The sequence below is a fragment of the Pseudonaja textilis genome, chromosome Z (assembly GCF_049901715.1).
Source record: "Pseudonaja textilis isolate UNSWEBS1 chromosome Z, rPseTex1.2, whole genome shotgun sequence".
Lineage (NCBI taxonomy): Eukaryota > Metazoa > Chordata > Lepidosauria > Squamata > Elapidae > Pseudonaja > Pseudonaja textilis.
The window spans coordinates 111,555,513-111,576,124 of record NC_142008.1 but is presented as its reverse complement, the minus strand read 5'-3'; the positions used below and the strand labels follow the sequence as shown (position 1 = coordinate 111,576,124).

At 33.9% G+C, this 20,612-nt stretch overlaps 1 protein-coding gene and 1 pseudogene across 1 annotated transcript; one reads left to right on the top strand and one right to left on the bottom strand.

Annotated features, from left to right (window-relative positions):
* The window catches only part of LOC113453305 (olfactory receptor 5V1-like), a 104,772-nt pseudogene that overhangs the window by 10,418 nt on the left and 73,742 nt on the right, over positions 1–20,612 (bottom strand).
* LOC113452197 (vomeronasal type-2 receptor 26-like) lies at positions 14,053–15,351 on the top strand. The gene is made up of 2 exons (XM_026723639.2): positions 14,053–14,071; positions 14,312–15,351. Exons 1-2 carry the CDS (start codon positions 14,068–14,070, stop codon positions 15,205–15,207), a joined length of 900 nt encoding a protein of 299 aa, XP_026579424.2. The 5' UTR covers positions 14,053–14,067; the 3' UTR covers positions 15,208–15,351.

Genomic DNA, 20,612 nt, shown 5'->3' with positions numbered 1-20,612 from the left:
TTCTCATATTATATTTAATCTGTCCCTTTGGCAGAAATCCATTTTGATCAGGGTGAATAAAATTGTTTAAGTATCTTTTCAGTCTTTCTGCCAGAATTGAAGAAAAATTTTATAATCTGAATTTAATAGTGATATTGGTCTGTAGTTTTTAACTTAGTGTGGATCTGTGTCCTCCTGCAGTACGAGTGTGATGTATGCATCTGACCATGTTTTGGGTATTCTCTTCTTTGTCATAACTTCATTCATAACTTCTAATAAGTGAAGAATCAATGTTTCCTGAAATGTCTTATAAAATTCCACTGGCAAACTGTCCGGACCTGGTGCTTTCCCACTGTTTTGCTTTTTTAAAGCTTCTGTTCATTCCATCATTGTTATGTTACTTTCTAACTTTATTTCAATATCTTTAGCTATCTGAGGCAAATTTGCTTCCTGTAAATATTGTTGAATTCTTTCTTCCTGAACATTCTCTTGATGGTACATTTTTCCATAATAATCTTGAATAATTTTTTTCTTCTCTGCATTTCCATAGCATATATGTCCTTGTTCATTTATCAATTGATTTATCCTTCTCAAGTCTCTTTCTTTTCTCAATTTATATGCTAGCCATCTGCCTAGTTTGTTTGCATCTTCAAAATAGTTCTGCTTGGCATTTTAAATTTTTTGTGCTATTTCTTCTTTTTCCATTAGCCCCATTTTATGTTTAGTTATGTTCATTTTAATTTTAATGTCCTTTTTGGTGGAAATTTCTGTAGTTCTTTTTCCAACTTCTTGTAGTCATCTTCCAATATTTTAAAGGTTTCTTTTCTGTTTTATATTTCTTTTTCTTGTATTGTCCATTATCAAGCCTCTTGTATAAGCCTTCATCATGTCCCAGAGGTTCTGTAATGATGTGTCCTCTTTTGTGTTTTCTTCAAAGAAAAAAGTGAATTCTCTCTCAATTTTCTGTTTCAAGTCTTTTTCCTTTAATATCATATTATTTAAAATCCATCTAGATCTCCTTTTTTGTAATTTCCATACAAGTGTTATTGGATTGTGATCTGCCCAGGTACTTGCCTCTATTTCAATGTCTTGTGTGATAGAAAGTAATTCTGTTGACATCCATATCATATCTATTCTAGACCATGATACATGTATATTTGAATAAAAGGTATATTGTTTATTTTCTACATTTCTCTCTCTGCATGCATCTTTTAAGTTTATCTCACCTACCATTCGAAAGAAGGATTTTGGAAATGTCTTTCTAGTTTTCTGTGCTGTTTTTTTGTGTGTGTGTGTTTTACAGTCTCATTTGTCATTTATTAATCCATTAAAATCTCCCATCAGACAGATATTAGCATAATCCAGATCAATTATTTTCTTATGTAATTTCCTGTTTTGGCAAGGAGCTCATCCTGAAAGATTTTTCAAAGATTATGCTTAGAGGTTCGCCTATGGCAGTAGATAGCTTTTTTAAGAAGTAGGCATGTATTCTGTCCGGTCCAATAGATAGGGATGGTTTTAGATTGCGCAGTGCTTTTTCACCATTGTCTTCTATAAAATCAATATGTATTAGATCATTGTGGTTATTTGTGGTTCGACTGGGAAATACTGGGCATGATCCATTGCTGTTTACAAATACTGAACTAAAGAATGTGTTAAAGAGCTTGGCTTTAATAGTGTCATCATTGCAGTCTTTACCATTAGGTCCTTTCAGGGTGGGATGGCCCTTGAGTCTTTTAGTCTGTTGTTTACAAAATTGTAGAAAGTGCGGGTGGAATTGGTGCATAGAAGGTTTTTGTTCAATGTAATAATTGGTGGATTCAGCCTTTACCTCATGGCATAAAATTTTGTATCAGCTTTTGAAGTTGGAAACATGACCAGATTTGTTTTTCTGCCAAAATTATTTCTTTTTGGATTGAAGCTTCCTTATTGTTATGAATAATCTGTTTTTTCTGGTTTTTGGAGTTGTTATTAGTACATATAGTTTGATGACACTTTTGACTTCAAGTAAAAATATGTTGTAATGTTTTATGAAGGAGTTGTTTTGTTTCCCCACTGAAGAAATCTCCACATATTTCATGGCATTCTACTGCATATACCACATTGCTTAGTTTGTAATCTGGATTTTTTTTCTCATTTCCTTCTTGTTTGGACAGTTAAAAAATGAAACAATATTTATTTATTTGTATTTCCTGTTAATATTTATATTACTTTGATTTTTCATTCAGCTCCACCATTTTTTGCAGCATGTCTCCTTTAACAACAGTGCTGGAGAACAGGTGTCTTTGGGCTCCAATGGAGAATTTGAAATTGGGTTTGATGTCTTCAATTGGGTCACATTTCCAAACAAGTCCTTTCTAAGAGTCCAAATTGGAAACATTGATCCCATGGCTCCCCCAGACAAGTTCCACACCATTTCTACCATGGATGCTGTTTGGCCCCTTGTATTTAACCAGGAGTGTCTCGTTTTTCAGTTTTTAAGAAATTGTGTATTCATTTATCCACACAAATAAATGATTAAATGACTATTACGACAACAACCTTTGGATTTAGCAGCCTCAGTATTTTTTATATGTAATGTGAACATAAACTGGCAAAATATAAACGGGTGACTTAAAATTGAAATGCCCATAACCTTTGATTATCTCCAATGCAAAATCATCTCAGTAATTGGAGTACTGGATTTTGTGATTAGTCAGTTGAGCATATCAATGCATGAGCATTGAGTTCAATGCAATGAAATTGAGATAAGCTAAGACAAAGCAATCAGATAAATTGGTATTTGATAAAATAGAATGCAAATATATATTAAAAATGAATATGACAGATAGTTTAGCATGTCACCTTTGCTTTGCATGAAGATTCTCATGAAAATAAGATAAAGCAGGAAGTTAGACAGTACTGGAAAAGTAAACATACAGCGAACTTGTGTGACTGCAAACTCTCATTTAACATTCAGACATTTTTCTCTTCTATAACAACTTTTTCATAATTTTCAGATATGTGGATAAGTATTCAGGTAGAGTCACACAAGAAGGTGACTTTCAAAGTATTAGCTGTGATTATATTTCCAAGTTAACTTTAGGACCTAGCGAGTTTCCATGAATTTTTTCTTTTTGAACTATTAGATCATTATTCTGAGCTCCAATAAGTATAAATGGGAATATGTAAACAAGAAGATAATTGTGTTTAAAAATTGGTTTTTAATATTACAATGTTCAGTTGTCTCATACTTATTGAATTTGTGTCCCGGAACCCACAAGCCTCATAAAATATTTGATTAAAAAAAATCTTTCCAACCATCGTAATATTCTTCAGAAGTATGTTTTTTTAAAAAAAAAATAGAGGAAAATACCCACTAATTTCTACTGTTCCAAATATGGATAGTTGAGACCCAGATGTTGGTGTTATGGATAAGATAGTTGTCCAGAAATTGGGAAACAATCAATACTAGTCCCCTTGAAGCATGATAGCATCCACAGTTATGTTGTTGTGGAAATTGAATAAAGAGTTTGGAAGAAGATTGTGAGGGAGAATTACTTCTTAGCTTCCCTCATGTAACTGCCTTAAATTTTCCTTAAAGATATTGGTCTAATGGTGGATTTATATCTGTGTTTTATTTCTTGCCCTCAATAAATTTCAAAAGCCAAATCCCAAAATGTTTCAGAAGGCCTAAGTATTTGGCTGCATTTATTAGAATGACAAAAATGTATAATCATAATTCTAATGAAAAAGAACTGGAAAAAATTATTTGGATATCGAAACTATGCAATTATTGGATGAAACATGTAACAATGATACCTATTGTCATCGGGGTACTTGGTACAATGTCCATCAAGAATTTTCAGCTTCCTGCTATAATGCCAACAAGCTGCAAAAGTTTGTGCTACTCAAAACAACACACATTTGAAGAAAATTCTTGTTGATACATAGGATGCTGTCAGCAACCTGTATCAACCATTGCAGCCAGTCAGTGATATTTGTGATACATTTTTAAATGTTCAGTTGACGGAGTTTCATGTTTTAATAATAATAATAATAACAAAATAATAATAATAATAATAATAATAATAATAATAATAATAATAATAATACAGCAACAGCAATAGCAACAGCTTTTATGATAACGATAATCATAACAATAACAACAACAATAACAATACCAATAACAGAATGATTATGTGAAAAAAAGTACAGAAAAATTGCTGCAGGCTGTAAAAACCAAGAACATTATAAAAACAACAGAAGCAGAGGCAGAATATAAGGAATTAAAGCTGGAAGATAGATTAAATAGATGGAAAACCAAAGCTTTGCATGGACAGCACTTGAAAAACATTGAAGGAAAATGTGATGACAGCTTGACATGGGCATGGCTTATTCTTCCATCAAGGAAGACATGGAAGGTTTAATACTTGCTGCTCAAGCACAAGAATTACAAACTAATCAATGTGGGAGTCAATAAAATTTGCTGCCAATTCTGTGGGCATGGTTTCGTGGGTGTGGTTAGTGTTCATGTGACTGGGTGGGTATGACTGGGCAGTCATGTGACTGGGGGCACGTGACTAACTCCATATCACTCATGTCAAGGGGTGCCTTGCCTTGCTCGGCTTGCCTGGCCTCCTGAGCTCTTCTGGTCTTTGTCTATTAATCTGTCTACTGCTACAGTGTCTGGTAGATTATCTAATGCCTGCCTGGATCTAATGCCTGTCTGGAACTCTTATAGATTCTTAGCTCTATTCTTCTCTACAATCTTCTGTGGAAACTCCTTGATGACTGGCTAGAGAATTCTGGGAGTTAAAATCCATACATCTTTCAGCTGAGCGACACTAATCTAGTCCTTGGGTTCCATCTAGTGAAGGAATAATTATAAAAATTCAGGAATAATTATAAAAATGATGATTTCTCATTCATTTCCTTACTAATAATAGAAATAAAATAATCAGCCAAAAATGTAACCTAAAGTTGGAACCACAAATCAGATGTACACTAAATGTAGACTGATTTTTAGCTACATATCTTCCCAACAAACAGCAAATTTTCAAGCTCCAGGTAAAGAGCTTGAAGGAGGAGTAATCACAGTTTGCATGTTGGAGTTTCCAAAAGGAATGTTGGGAAATTCTGTATTTTAAAGAACATTTGAAGGAGATTTGCAAAATAGTTCTTCTCTGTCTGAGGCTATAGACATCTGGCACCAATCAAAATATTGTTTGTGAAGCAAATGGTCAACATTGAGGGTAAGCCACTAATATATGAAACTAAGAGCAAACTCCACTCCCTTCTAGTACTGATGATGTTACCTAGTTTGGTAATGAAATATCTGCATCTATGGTTCATATTGCTTTAATCAGTATTTGTTAAGGAAACCACAATTGATTGATTTAATTGCACCAAACTCAAAATAAATCAGGAATGGAAAATCCTAAGCTATAGTATAGACTCATGCTTCTCAACTTTGGCAATTTTAAGGTGCATGGACTTCAATTCCCAAAATTCTCAAGGTAGCATATAGTTCACCCATCTTAAACTTGCAGCTTACACAGTGTAAAACCATATTTAAAATAAAAATAAAAAACAATAAAATCTAACAAAAAATCAAATAAATAAATAAAGTACAATAGAACAAAATCTAGAAAAAAATAAAATAGATAAAAAATTATAATTGGAATTGGAATTAAGCTAAAATGTAGGGGAGGCTGGTTTTTTTATATTGATGAGTGTGGCATTTCTTTTACTTCTTAAATATATTGTCTTGTTATAAAAAGCAAATATTCAGTTGTATTACAGCAGCCACATTGGCATCAATCCAGTAGTAATTATAAAGAGTTAATCCTAGGATGATTTACATAATTTAAAATTTTAAAGATAAGGGGAAAATAATGTCAATATGAATTATGGTTTCTCGGATGCTAATGAATAAAGGGTTATATGTGGCTTGGTTGACAATTGCGAAATAGATGATCTTAATTTATAATTCAATAAATGTTTTTTATCTTAAGTTCAATCCTTAACACCGAGATCTTCACTGAATTCTTATTTATTGTTGTTTACAAATGCCAGAGAGAAAATAAAGAAAAAGGAAGAAAAAGAAAAAGACATTTATTTGTAAAAGTAAATTACTATTTGGTTTGTAATGTCCCCTTTATTTACTTATCAAATTTTTATAACACACCTCCTCATGTAGTGATTCTAAGCAGTGTTCATAATACAAGAGACCATATAGGAAGTCTTTGACTATGACCACAATTGAGCCCAAAATCTATGTTGTGAAGCAAGATAGTGTTAAGTGAGATTTGCCTAATTTTATAACCTTTCTTGCCACAACTGTTAAATGAATTGCTGCAGTTGTTAAGTAAGGAACTTCTGTTTTTAAGTGAATTTGGTTTTCCCATTGACTTTGCTTGTCAGAAGGTCCCATAGATGATCACATGGCCCCAGGACACAGAATCATAAATATGAACCAGCTGCCAAGCATCCAAATTTCAATTGCATGACCATTGGGATTCTGCAATAGTCATAATGTGAAAAACAGCCATCAGTTACTTTCTTCAATGCCTTTGTAACTTTGAATAGTTACCAGTTCAAAAGTTACCAATGATTTTAAGTAAGGACTAGCTATATACAGTACAAATAGTTTTCAATGTACAACCACAATTTAGCCCAACAGGGCTAAATATGGAAATGCATGGTTGGATGATTCTAGGAATTGAGTCGTTTACTTGGATAATCCCAAGCAGCCATGGTGAGCATAATTGTCATAATTGGTGGAACTTTCATTATCCTTTAGAGTTTCTTTACATATAAGGCATGTGCTGGAGTCTTGTGGTTCATTGGTGGGGATTTCTTTCTCTTTGGGTTGTTGTTTGGCATTGGGTTTTTTTCCTGGCATGGAAGGATTGTTGAGATGGTACGTTGATAAAATTGTTCAATCAAACAAGATATTTGGGTAATCAATATAGCCAATATCACACTAATTAATAAAATACAATAATCACCCATGTCAAATAATTTCACTAAGCAACAATCAGCCTAATCAATTAATTACACTAAGCTCTAATCACAATCAACCTAATCAATTAATTATACTAATCGCTAATCACACTGGTCAATTAAATTCATGAAACCACTAATTTTACTAATCAATTAAATTACATAAATCACTGATCATTTACACTGATCAGTAATCATACTATTTGCACTAAACCTTCTAACCACACTAATCAATCAAACAATAAGAAAATTAATCAATTGATAAATTAATTATTTTATAGAAATTGTTTTAGAGACATCATTATCTAATCATTGGTATGGGTCATGAGGTAGAAAAGTTATGTTTTGAGGTAATGAAGTAATCAGTGTTTAAGTATTGAAGTAATGAAATAGTATTTATTAATTTAGTTCCAGTGTAACATCATCCCAGTACAAATCATAGTAGTAATCTCTACTAATTACTCAGTGGGTCATATTATTAAAATGAGGATCAGATAAAATACAATAAAACTACAGAAGATAAAACAGTAAAATAAAATGGGATATGTTAAAAAATAATGCAATATATATAATGAAATGAATCCTAGAGATAGGTTGAATGCCTCTTCTTTATAGAAGGCCCTAAGATATTGGAAGACTGCTTGCAACTGTTCTTCATATGGTTTAGCCTCCAATCCCAAATCATCTTGGTTGCAGTTCTCTGCACTCTGTCTATACTCTTCACATCTTTTTCTATTGTGGCAATCAAAATAGGATGCAATATTGCGAGTATACTCTTTTTAAAATTTAAAACAAAAGAAAATGGGGAAATGGGACACTTAGTTTTGATGAGGATGTGATAAGTTAGCGTATATATACTTGATAAAATAAACACTTCCAACATGTATGCTCTTCAAGTGAAAGATTTCCAATTCCTCTTTCCATCTGTAAAGGGAAATGTTGGCTATAGTAAGGTAAAAATAGAAGGGAGATTATCCTGCGGCTATGACTGTAGACAGTGTCCAGAAGGGAAGATAACTTACCAAATGGGTAAGGAAAGGAATATATTGAATATATGGATGATTTAATAATATAAATGGGGTTGAATTTTTAATTGGTATTATGGTGACTGAAAATCTTGAGCTATCTAATCCTTAATAAATAACTGTAAAATGGATGGAATTGTTTTATGGTGTAATAAATGTTTCTTTCTTGAGCTACATACTATAAAGTGAAATCTCCATTAGATTGCTACTTATTGTTTTTTATAAATGGCAGAAGAAAAATAAAGAAAAAAGAACAAAAAAGAACAAAAAATAAAAATAGCAGTTGTTTGTAAAAGTAGATTAGTATTTGATTTTAACTTCCATTTGTTGATTTATTCCATACTAAATTACAAAGATAGAAACTAAATGGCAAAATAGGATAACGGACAGTGCACTTCAATTAAATATCATATTGTGTCATGTCAAGACAGACCATTTTGTCATATAACGTGATGTAGTAGGATCCCCTCTAAGATATGATCTCCAGGACATTTGACTTTTAAGAGCCTTCCAGAAGGATGACTGGATTGGGGCCAGCCACATCTTGAGAGCAAGAAAGATCTCCAAGATAAGGCGAGGGCAGAAAGTGCTTTCCTGCTAGGTCCCACTTAACAAAATGCACAGGCTTATGGGATATGGTATCAGTAAATCCTTCTAAAGCTTAAGTAATTGTTACTGTACCACTTTATAAGGTAGATCCTGTATTTAACAAAGGAGAGAACACTATGACTTCAACAGACATGTTTCTTTTTCTTTCTAATTGTATTTTGCTTTCTTCTTTGTGGATATAACCTCCCACTGCACAATTTTCTACTTTGTGTATTACTTTCAAAGGTTCATAGCAGTGTTGCAGTGAGTACTGAGATGTGGTAAACATGTTTCCTTCTGATATTCTTCAAAGACAGTACTTTTGGAAAAAAATAATAGCACTGATTACTAATTAGTATAGTCAGTGTCCCTTCTACTTTATCTCTCAAGGGAATTTCAGTAGACACTGACAAAATTATGACCCTAAGATTAAGACATTACATAGCATTCACATCTGCACAGAAATATAAAGATCTGCCTGCATGGAGAAAAAGAAGGATTTGTGTTTGATCTGTGATACATCCTTGTCTTAATTCCAGATAACCTTCATTGTATTATCTTTGGTAACGTAAATGAGTGCCCAACCCATGGCTTTGGTTGAATGGTAACATAGCAGTTGCTCTTTAATGTCTCTAATGACTATATATTACACTGAGTTGGTTATGATCAGGACCGTAGTTTTATCTTTTTTTCCTACCCTGTTAATTTCTCCTATTTACAATTGCAAGCTCAGTAGTCCTCTTCCAGTCATTCACAAGTATTATCAGTCTGGAGACTTAATCATTGCTGCAATTATTTATCAAGTCTTCTTTCTTTCAAATGAGATCACTTTCCAAAGCCTTCCTTCTCATGAAGTACTTGATCAGTACATGTAAGTATCCCCCTGTTACTACTCCTGCAGCTCCTCTTCTTATTTTCCTTATTTCTACCTATACTGGATTATCTATGTTCCATCTTTCTGTTGAAACATTTCAGTTGTTAATCCAGTATCCATGGTTAGCCATTTTTAATTCCATAACTGGGAGAAAATCAGCGTGTTCAATCACTGGAGGTTAAATTGAGACAAATCAACTTTCTAGGAAACGAAAAAGGTTGAAAAATTCAAAACTTGGAGATCTCCTCAGTAAAATCCCAAGCTTCTTCACATTTCATCTCAACCAAAAATTAAAACACTAAGCCCACTGATTTGTTTGAGAAACTTTTCTACTTTTTACAATTCTATGGTGTAAAGAAGGAACTGACTTCCTGCTCTTAGAAAAAATTGGGCAAATTATAGACAAAACTGAAATCAAATACTACCTTTGCATCCAAATTCATTCTGGAAGAGATATTTCATCATGAATTTAAAATCTTAAGTACAGAAGAAGAATCTTAAATACAGAAGAAAGCAGGGTGCAAATGCTTTCTCGGTTTGATTTTAGCTTACTGCTCCACCCTATCTATGATTCTCTATCATATAATCAAATTATGGTTTTGCAGATATTTGTTTTTGTATGTAAGTTTATATGTATGCATGTTCAAACAGACATATATGCACACACTAAGTATGTATGTCTTGTGTATATGTGCCTGTATGACAAACAGTAGATATCTTCAGACAGTAGATATTTTAAATGTGTGTGTATGTATATATACACACACGAATATATTTAAAATATTTACTGTCTGAATCTAAAGCAGAAGTATATTCATTCAGTATATAATTCTCACTAAAGGTTCCTCACCCCAAATTACCAACACACTTTGGCTCTGGCATTTGCTGTAAAGGACATCAATGGAAATTCTGGGATTTTGTCCAATGTTAGCCTCGGTTTCCACATCGCTACCAACTATCCTGAGGATTATACAACTTATCTTTTAGCAATGGAATTTCTATCTACAAAGGATAAATTTATCCCAAATTACAAATGTAATGACCAGAGAAATGTGGTGGCCATCATTGGAGGACCACAGACTAAAACCGGTCTCAATATGGCAACCGCTCTGTGCAACTATAAATTTCCCCAGGTGAATAAAATATGGAGCAACATGAAAAAATATGGAGCAACAAGTATATTATTTCCAAATGTTGAGTCCTGAAAATGAAAAGGATTCTGGAAGCAAAAAATATGTGTTATTTAATGATGAGGAAGTTAGTAGATATGAAGATTACGAAGAAAGGATTCTACTTTTTGCTTGATGAGCAGTACTAAATTTGCAGACATTATTTGGTAAAAATTTCATTTTTAGGAACTTGCCTGGAACACCCACTCAGGCCCAGTTAGTACATAAAGATATATGCATTCGTCCTTTATATATATTTTTTCTAAAAAAACTCTGGTTCTTCTGTCATTTTCCCACTTAGATCATATTTGGATCACCACCCTTGACATATAATGACAAATCAGCATTTTTTGTAAAATGGATGTTCCCTGATGAGATCCACCAACATAAAGGAATCCTGTCCTTACTGTTGTATTTTGGATGGATCTGGGTTGGAATGATTTCTCAGTTTGAGGAAGATAGAGAGAGGTTCATTCAAAAGAGTCTTTCCATGTTTTTAGAGAGAGGAATCTGCTTTGACTTTACAGAATGTATTCCCCAAATGATGTATGGTAATGAAACTGCTGAAATGGTGGAGGAAGCAGATAAATTATATAGAATAATCATGGGGAGTACAGTCATTGCTGTGATCTTGAATGGTGACAGTTCAAACATAGGGACATTGAGGATGATGCTTGCTGGTTTAGATTCTGATGATATTCCAAAGAAGAGAAAAGCCAAAGTTTGGATCATGCCAGCTCAAATGGAATTCACTTCTATTCTAATGCAAAGACAATTGCCCATTGATTTTCTCCATGGTGCAATTTCCTTTGCACTTCATTCAAAAGAGATAATAGGATTCCAACAATTTATGCAGACAAAAAACCCAATTTTTGAAAAAGACAATGGTTTTATTAGGGATTTCTGGAAAGATGTATTTGAATGCTCATTTTCTAGTGATATTTCAGATGAGAATGCTGAAAGAATCTGCACTAGAGAAGAGAAGCTGGACACTCTTCCTAATTCTGTCTTTGAGGCCACCATGGGTGGACTTAGTTACAGCATCTACAATGCAGTCTATGCTGTGGCACATGCTCTGAGGGCATTGCATGCCTCCCAACTCAAAGATGGTCAAAAATTTGATCCGAGGAGGCAGAAGCATTTCATTCAATCAACGTGGCAGGTAACATTTGCTAATGCAAAATAAAGGAAGATCAGGTATAAAAGTACTGGCTTTAAAGGACCGTGTAGTAGACTGGAGATAGATGATGTGGTATCCCTCCCCCTCTGTTTAGAGAGAGCTGATCAATTTTGACATAGTGTTTACTGTCTCATGTTGTGCCATGTTTTATGAAGGAGTTGTTTTGTTTGCCCAATGAAGAAATCTCCACATATTTCATTGCATTGTACTGTGTATACCATATTGCTTAGTTTGTAATCTGGATTTTTTTTTGCTCATTTCCTTCTTGTTTGGACAGTTAAAAAATGAAAGAATATTTATTTCTATTTGATATTTTTTATGAAATACCTCCCCTCATGGTCCATCCTTTTACAAATAATTGGCTTTGTTATATGAACAAAAGATTTTTTTAAAAAAAACTATTATTATTTTTCAAATATAATCTGAATGATCTGAATAACAAAGATCTTGCATGCAAAATTGGATGAAGTTTGAAAATGAAATGAAGATATTGAAAAAGTTTAAATATATAACTTATGTTGTATATTCATGAACTGGGATAGAGCTTGGTAACAAGGTCAGCCAATGAATAGGCATGGTAACTAAATCAGCCAATGGGGACAATTTGGAAACTGAAACTAGAAATAGCCTAGGATGGAAACTGAAACTAGAAGTAGCCTAGGCATGGCTCTATGTTAAGCTGTGCAACTCTGAAGCTATTGAGTTCTGAATCTGTCTATTGAAATGAACTGCTTCTCTCTTCTGCTTGCCTGCTGAATGAAAGTAAAAGAGAAACTAATTTGCTTGTCTGCTGAAGTGACTTGCAATATGTTTCTATCTGAGTTTGCTGCAAGTTGGAAAAATCTACAACTGGTTTAAAAAACCTACTTATTATATTTATAAGTGCTGTAAATAAACAAAGCCATCTGTGTTTATTTTTCTGGAGCTGAATTAATGCTGCAAAATTCTGAATATGTACTTCATGTATGAAATAATACATAAAGGATCTTATTTAATCTACAACCTGTATATTTAACAGTTTCAAATGTAAAAACTTTGTCAATCAATAGCATGAAGAATATTTCAAATTTAAATGAATTTCAATTATTTTTTAATTATTTTGTTTTCAATTAAAAACCCTGTATGTTGATGAAAAAATGGCATTCCACTGACTGTAAGCAAAACAGAAGGAACTGTGATTTCTCCATATGATTTCAAGGAATCCAGTTAATATTTATATTACTTTGATTTTTCATTTAGCTCCACCATTTTTTGCAGCATGTCTCTTTTAACAACAGTGCTGGAGAACAGGTTTGTTTTGGCCCCAATGGAGAATTTGAAACTGGGTTTGATGTTTTCAATTGGGTCACATTTCCAAACAAGTCCTTTCTAAGAGTCCAAATTGGAAGCATTGATCCTATGGCTCCCCCAGACAAGTTCCACACCATTTCTACCGTGGATGCTGTTTGGCCCCTTGTATTTAACCAGGTGTGTCTCGTTTTTCAGTTTTTAAGAAATCGCTTAGTTATTCATCCACAGAAATAAATGATTAAATGACTATCACTAGAACAACCTTTGGATTTAGCAGCCTCAGTATTTTTTATATGTGATGTGAACATAAAATACTGAAATATAAACGGGTGACTTAAAATTGAAATGCCCATAACATTTGATTATCCCCAATGCAAAATCATCTCAGTAACTGTAGTACTGGATTTTGTGATTGAGCATATCAATGCATGAGCATTGAGTTCAATGCAATGAAATTGAGATAAGCTAAGACAAAGCAATCAGATAAATTGATATATGATAAAATAGAATGCAAATATATATTAAAAATGAATATTTCAGATCAAAAACAGCAGGTGCTTGTTTCTCAAACTCAGCAAATTTATGAGGTGTGGACTTCAATTCCAAACTTCAACATCCTGGCTGTGGAATTCTGGCAGTTGAAGTTCACACCTCTTTTACTTGCTGAAGATTGAGAAACAAATTAATTGAACTGAACTGAATTTTAATGAATTTGAAACAAAAGAAAATGGTGAAATTGGACACTAACGATTGGTGAGGATGGGAAGAATTTGGGTATGTATAATTGATGAAATGGACACTCCCAACACATACATGCTTCATATGGAAGAAATCTCATTTTACTTATAACAGACAATGCCTCTTTCCATCTGTAATGAGAAATGTCCTTCTGGCTCCAGCAAGGTAAAAATTGAAGGGAGATTATCCTGCTGCTATGACTGTAGACAGTGTCCAGATGGGAAGATAGCTGACCAAATGGGTAAGCAAAGAAATATGTTTAATATATGGATAATTTAATAAATATAAATTTATTAAGTATAAGTATTATGGTGTCGGAAAATCTTATCTGATAGGTTGTATACTTAAGTGCATTTTGTATATTATTTTCAAAAAATAATATGAAGTCATGATATCTTAGTAAATAAAGTATGCTATTAATTCTTCATGCTTAAACCTATCATGGTTCTGTGAAACAGTTTTATTTGTTCTTTTTCCCCAGACTTAGATGACTGTTTCCCATGTCCAGAGGATCAATATCCAAACAAGGGTCAAGATAATTGCCTTCAAAAACCTGTAACTTATTTAACTTTCCAAGAGCTGTTGGGTATTTCTTTGGTAATGATTGCAGTCTCCTTTTCTGTCATCTCAGCTGCGGTCCTGGGAATCTTCATTAAACACCAGGACACTCCCATTGTCAAAGCCAACAACAGGAACCTCACCTACACACTTCTTATTGCTCTCCTGTTCTCCTTCCTTTGCACTCTTCTCTTCATTGGGCAACCCGATCAAGTAAAATGTCTCTTGAGACAAACTACATTTTGCATCACTTTCTCAATAGCTCTTTCTTGTATTTTGGGTAAAACAACCATAGTAGTTCTTGCTTTCATGGCCACAAAGCCAGGCTCCAAAATGAGGAAGTGGGTGGGGAGAAGGATGGCCAACACTATTGTCCTATCTGTCTTCACAGTTCAGTTCACCATCTGTTTATTGTGGTTGGCAATATCTCCCCCATTTCCAGATTCAGACATGCACTCCATGGTTGAAGAAATTGTCCTGGAATGTAACGAAGGTTCAACCACAATGTTTTATACTGTCCTTGGCTTTATGGGGCTCTTGACTGCTGTCACTTTCACAGTGGCCTTCTTGGCTAGGAATTTACCCGACAGCTTCAACGAAGCCAAATTCATCACCTTCAGCATGTTGGTCTTTTGCAGTGTCTGGGTGTCATTTGTTCCCACCTATTTGAGCACCAAGGGAAAATATGTGGTTGCTGTGGAGATCTTCTCCATTTTGGCTTCAGCAGCTGGTTTGCTGGGCTGCATTTTTTCTCCCAAGTGCTATATCATTATTCTGAGACCTGATTTGAATAAGAAGGAGCAATTAATAAAAAAATAAAACTGATATTTATATCTTGAATGAAGATAAATTGGTTATTTTCCATATAATATAAAGGGTTTGGGTTTTGGGGGGTGCTTTGGGGATTCTGCGTTATTCGCTCATATCAGCATATCAATGTGACATATAAGACAATACCTTGATATATAGGGACACAGATATATGTCCCTATTACACTCACTCTGTGAAACTATGACAGATAATTTAGCATGTCACTCTTGCTTTGCATCAAGATTCCCATGAAGTCAAACCCGGAAGTTAGACATTATTGGAAAAATAAACATACAGAGAACCTGTGTGACTGAAAACTCTCATTTAACCATCAGACATTTTGGAAGACGATTGTGATGGAGAATTACTTCTTAGCTTCCTGCATTTAACTGTCTCAAATTTCCTTAAAGATATTGGTCTAATAGTGCTTTTATAGCTGTGTTTTGTTTCTTGCTTTCAGTGAATTTCAAGAAGCCAAATCCCAAAATGTTTCATGAGGCCTAAGTGTTTTGCTGCATTTCGTAGAATGACAAAAATGTATAATTATAATTCTAATGCAAATGAACAGGAAAAAATTATTAAATATCACGACCTAGATATCGAAACTACACAATTATTGGGTGAAACATGTAACAGTGATACCCATTGTCATCGGGGTACTTGGCACAATGTCCAAGAATTTTGGAAAATACCTCAAGAATTTGCAGCTTCCAGTGATAATGCCAGCAAGCTGCAAAAGTTTGTGCTACTTAAAACAATGTAAATTTTAAGAAGATTCTTGTTGATACCTAGGATGCTGTCAGCAAACTATATCAAACATTGGAGCCAGTCAGTGATATTTGTGATACATTTTTAAATGTTCAGTTGACTGAGTTTCATGTTTAAATAACAGTAACAGTAACAATAAAAACAACAATAACAATAACATAATTATTATGTGAACCAGAGTACATAAAAATTTCTGCAAGCTGTGAAAACAGAGAACATCTTGGTCTTTTGCAGTGTCTGGGTGTCATTTGTTCCCACCTATTTGAGCACCAAGGCAGAATACGTGGTTGCTGTGGAGATCTTCTCCATTTTGGCTTCAGCAGCTGGATTGCTGGGCTGCATTTTTTCTCCCATGTGCTATATCATTATTCTGAGACCTGATTTGAATAAGAGGGAGCAATTAACTGGGTTTCATTTTTAAATAATAATAATACAAATAACAATAACAGATTGATTATGTGAACCAAAGTACAGAAAAATTGCTGCAGGCTGTGAAAACAAAGAACATTGTAAAAACAACAGAAGCAGAGGCACAATATAAGGAAATACAGCTGGAAGATAGATTAAATAGATGGAAAACCAAAGCTTTGCATGGGCAGCACTTGAAAAACATTGAAGGAAAATGTTATGACAGCTTGAAATGGGCATGGTTTATTCTTCCATCAAGGAAGAAATGGAAGGTTTAATACTTGCTGCTCAAGAACAAGAACTACAAACTAATCAGTGGTGGGATGCAAAAAAATTTATTGCCAATTCTGTGGACAGGGCTTGGTGGCCATGGCTTAGTGGTCATGTCACTGGGTGGGCATGACTGGTTAGTCATGTAACTGGGGGGGCATGACACATCACTCATGTCAGGGGGTGCCTTGCCTCGCCGGCTTGCCTGACCTCCTGAACTCTTCTGTTCTTTGTCTATTAATCTGTCTACTACTACAGTGTCTGGTAGATTATCTAATGCCTGCCTGGCCTTATGAATCTGGAACTCTCACAGATTCTTAGCTCTATTATTCTCCACAATCTTCTTCGGAAACTCCTTGATGACTGGCTAGAGAATTCTGGGAGTTAAAATCCATACATCTTTCAGCTGAGTGACACTGATCTAGCCCTTGGGTTCCATCTAGTGTGGTAAATCCCTGCTACTATAGATCTGGTGCTTAGTGCCTGCTCTTGTGCTGTTATGATCAGTGATCACTGATGCCTTTTATGCACACACACTTCAGGAATAATTATAATAATGATGATTTCTCATTCATTTCCTTACTAATAGTAGAAGTAAAATAATCAGCCAAAAATGTAACCTAAAGTTGGAACCCCAAATCAGATGTACACTAAATGTAGACTGAATTTTAGCTACATATCTTCCCAGCAAACAGCAAATTTTCAAGCTCAAGGTAAAGAAGTTTCATTTTAGGAGGAGTAATCACAGTTTGCATATTGGAGTTTCCAAAAGGAATGTTGGGAAATTCTGTATTTTAAAGAACATTTGAAGGAGGTGTGCACAATAGTTCTTCTCTGCCTGAGGCTATAGAGATCTGGCACCAATCAAAATATTGTTTGTGAAGCAACTGATCAACACTGAGGGTAAGCCCCCAATATATGAGAATAAGAGCAAACTCCACTCCCTTCTAGTACTGATGATGTTACCTAGTTTGGTAATGAAACATCTGCATCTATGGTTCATATTGCTTTAATCACTATTGGTTAAGGAAACCACAACTGATTTATTTAATTGCACCAGACTCTAAATAAATCCAGAATGGAAAATCCTAAGCTATAGTGTAGACTCATGCTTCTCAACTTTGGCAATTTTAAGGTGCATGGACTTCAATTCCCAAAATTCTCAAGGTAGCACGTAGTTCACCCATCTTAAACTTGCCAAGATTGAAAAATGCTGATCTTCAGAGAGAGATTTTTCAATTCCTCTTTTACTGGTTCTTACTTATTTATATACACTCATAATGCAAAATCCTCACTTCCATCCCATGCCCTCACTAATCTGATTTCCAGCTCCATTCTCCTCCATGCAGGGCAACCAAAGAACACTATGTGACTATCAGTTTAAAAAAGGTTCAATCAGACCTTCCAAAAAAGAAATTGGAGCTTCTTTTTTTTTTGACAAACTTCATTTTTTTGAAATGGGGTGGAAATTAGACTTTGCATTATAATGCAAAATCCTCACTTCTACCCCATCCAAGAGAAAAGATAATGCCATATCCTCATTTCTACCCCATTTCAAAATAATGATAATGCAAAATCCATTCCAGGGCACAGACTAATCCCTCACTAACTTGATTTCCAGCACTCGTCTCCTCCATGCAGGGCAACAAAAAAAGACCCTGTGACTACCAGTTCAATCAGACTTCTAACATCTCCAGGGAATAAAGTTCTAAGTTCTGACTGAACTGACTGATTAGTCTCCCAGCTGCTAGGGCTGCTGGTCCATTTGCAAGGACAAAGTTGAAACCATTTCACATTTAATATGTAAATGCAGCAAAATTGCACGAACTGATTACAAAGCTAGACACGACTAAGTTGCTAAATTAATCAACTTTTCGTTCTGTAAAAAATACGACTTACCCTTATTTGAAAAATCATGGGAACATAAAGGGAATAAAGTTATTAAAAATGAGAAGGTGAAGATCTTGTGGGACTTTGGAATATAGACAGATCACCATTTTGAACACAACATGCCAGATATTACAGTTGTCAAAAACTGAAAAGTACAATTTATTGATATTTCAGTACCAGGAGATGCCAGAGTCCAAGAAAAAGAACTAAAAAAAACATGAAATATCAGAACCTGGCCATCAAAACTGTGCAATTATGAAGGAAACATGTAACAATGATACCCATTGTCATTGGGGCACTTGGCACAAAAAAAAAAATACATCAAGAAATTCCAGCCTCCTGCACTATCACCAGCAGAATTGCAAAAAACTGCTATTTAGAACATAATACATCTTTAAAGGGTACTTACTTGATACCTGGGATGCTGGCAGCAAGCCGTATTAACCATTAGCACCAGTCAATGGTATTTGTGATGCATTTTTGAATGTTTAATTGACTGAATTTCATGGTTAATGAATAAAGTATATTTATTTATTTAATTTATATTGCTGTCTATTCGCCCATGGTGACTCAAAGCAGCTTACATAGTGTAAAACCATATTTAAATAAAAAATAAAAAACAATAAAATCTAACAAAAAGAATCAAATAAATTAATAAAGTACAATAGAACAAAATCTGGAAAAAAATAAAATAGATAAAAAAATCATAATCATAATTGTAATTAAGCTAAAATGTAGGGGAGCCTGGTTTTTTTATATTGATGAGTATGGTATTTTTTTTACTTCTTAAATATATTCTGTTGTTATAAAAAGAAAATATTCAATGTATTACAGCAGCCACATTGCCATCAATCCAGTAATAATTATAAAAAGTTAACCCTAGGATTATTTACATAATTTAAAATTTTAAAGATAAGGGGAAATTAATGTCAATATGAACTATGGTTTCTGGAATGCTAATGAATAAAAGGTTGTTTAAATTTAAAGCTAAATGTGGCTTGGTTGACAATTGCGAAATGGATGAACTTATTTTATAATGCAATAAATGTTTTTATCTTAAGTTCAATCCTTAACACCGAGATCTTCACTGAATTCGTATTTATTGTTGTTTACAAATGGCAGAGAGAAAATAAAGAAAAAGAGAAATTTATTTGTAAAAGTAAATTACTATTTGGTTTGTAATGTCCCCTTTATTTATTTATCAAATTTTTATAACACACCTCCTCATGTAGTGATTTCTGAGCAGTGTTCATAATACTATATAGATTATAGTACTATATAGGAAGTCCTTGACTATGACCACAATTGAACTCAACATCTATGTTGTGAAGCAAGATAGTTTTAAGTGAGATTTGCCTAATTTTACAACCTTTCTTGCCACAACTGTTAAATGAATTGCTGCAGTTGTTAAGTAAGGAACTTCAGTTTTTAAGTGAATTTGGTTTTCCCATTGACTTTGCTTGTCAGAAGGTCCCAAAGATGATCACATGGCCCCAGGACACAGAATCATAAATATGAACTAGCTGCCAAGCATCCAAATTTCAATTGCATGACCATTGGGATTCTGTAATAATCATAATGTGAAAAACAGCCATCAGTTACTTTCTTCAGTGCCTTTGTAACTTTGAATAGTTACCAGTTCAAAAGTTACCAATGATTTTAAGTAAGGACTAGCTATATACAGTACAAATAGTTTTCAATGTACAACCACAATTTAGCCCAACAGGCTAAATATGGAAATGCATGGTTAGATGATTCTAGGAATTGAGTCATTTGCTTGAGTTATCCCAAGCAGCCATGGGTAGATAATTGTCACATAGGGAACATTTGATGGAATTTTCATTATCCTTTAGAGTTTCTTTACATATAAGGCATGTGCCAGAGTCTTGTGGTTTATTGGTGGGGTTTTCTTTCTCTTTGGGTTGTTGTTTGGCAATGGATTGTTTTTCCTGGCATGGAATGTTTGTTGAGATGATATGTTGATAAAATTGTTCAATCAAACAAGATATTTGGGTAATCAATAAAGCCAATATCACACTAATTAATAAAATACAATAATCACGCTAGTCAAATAATTT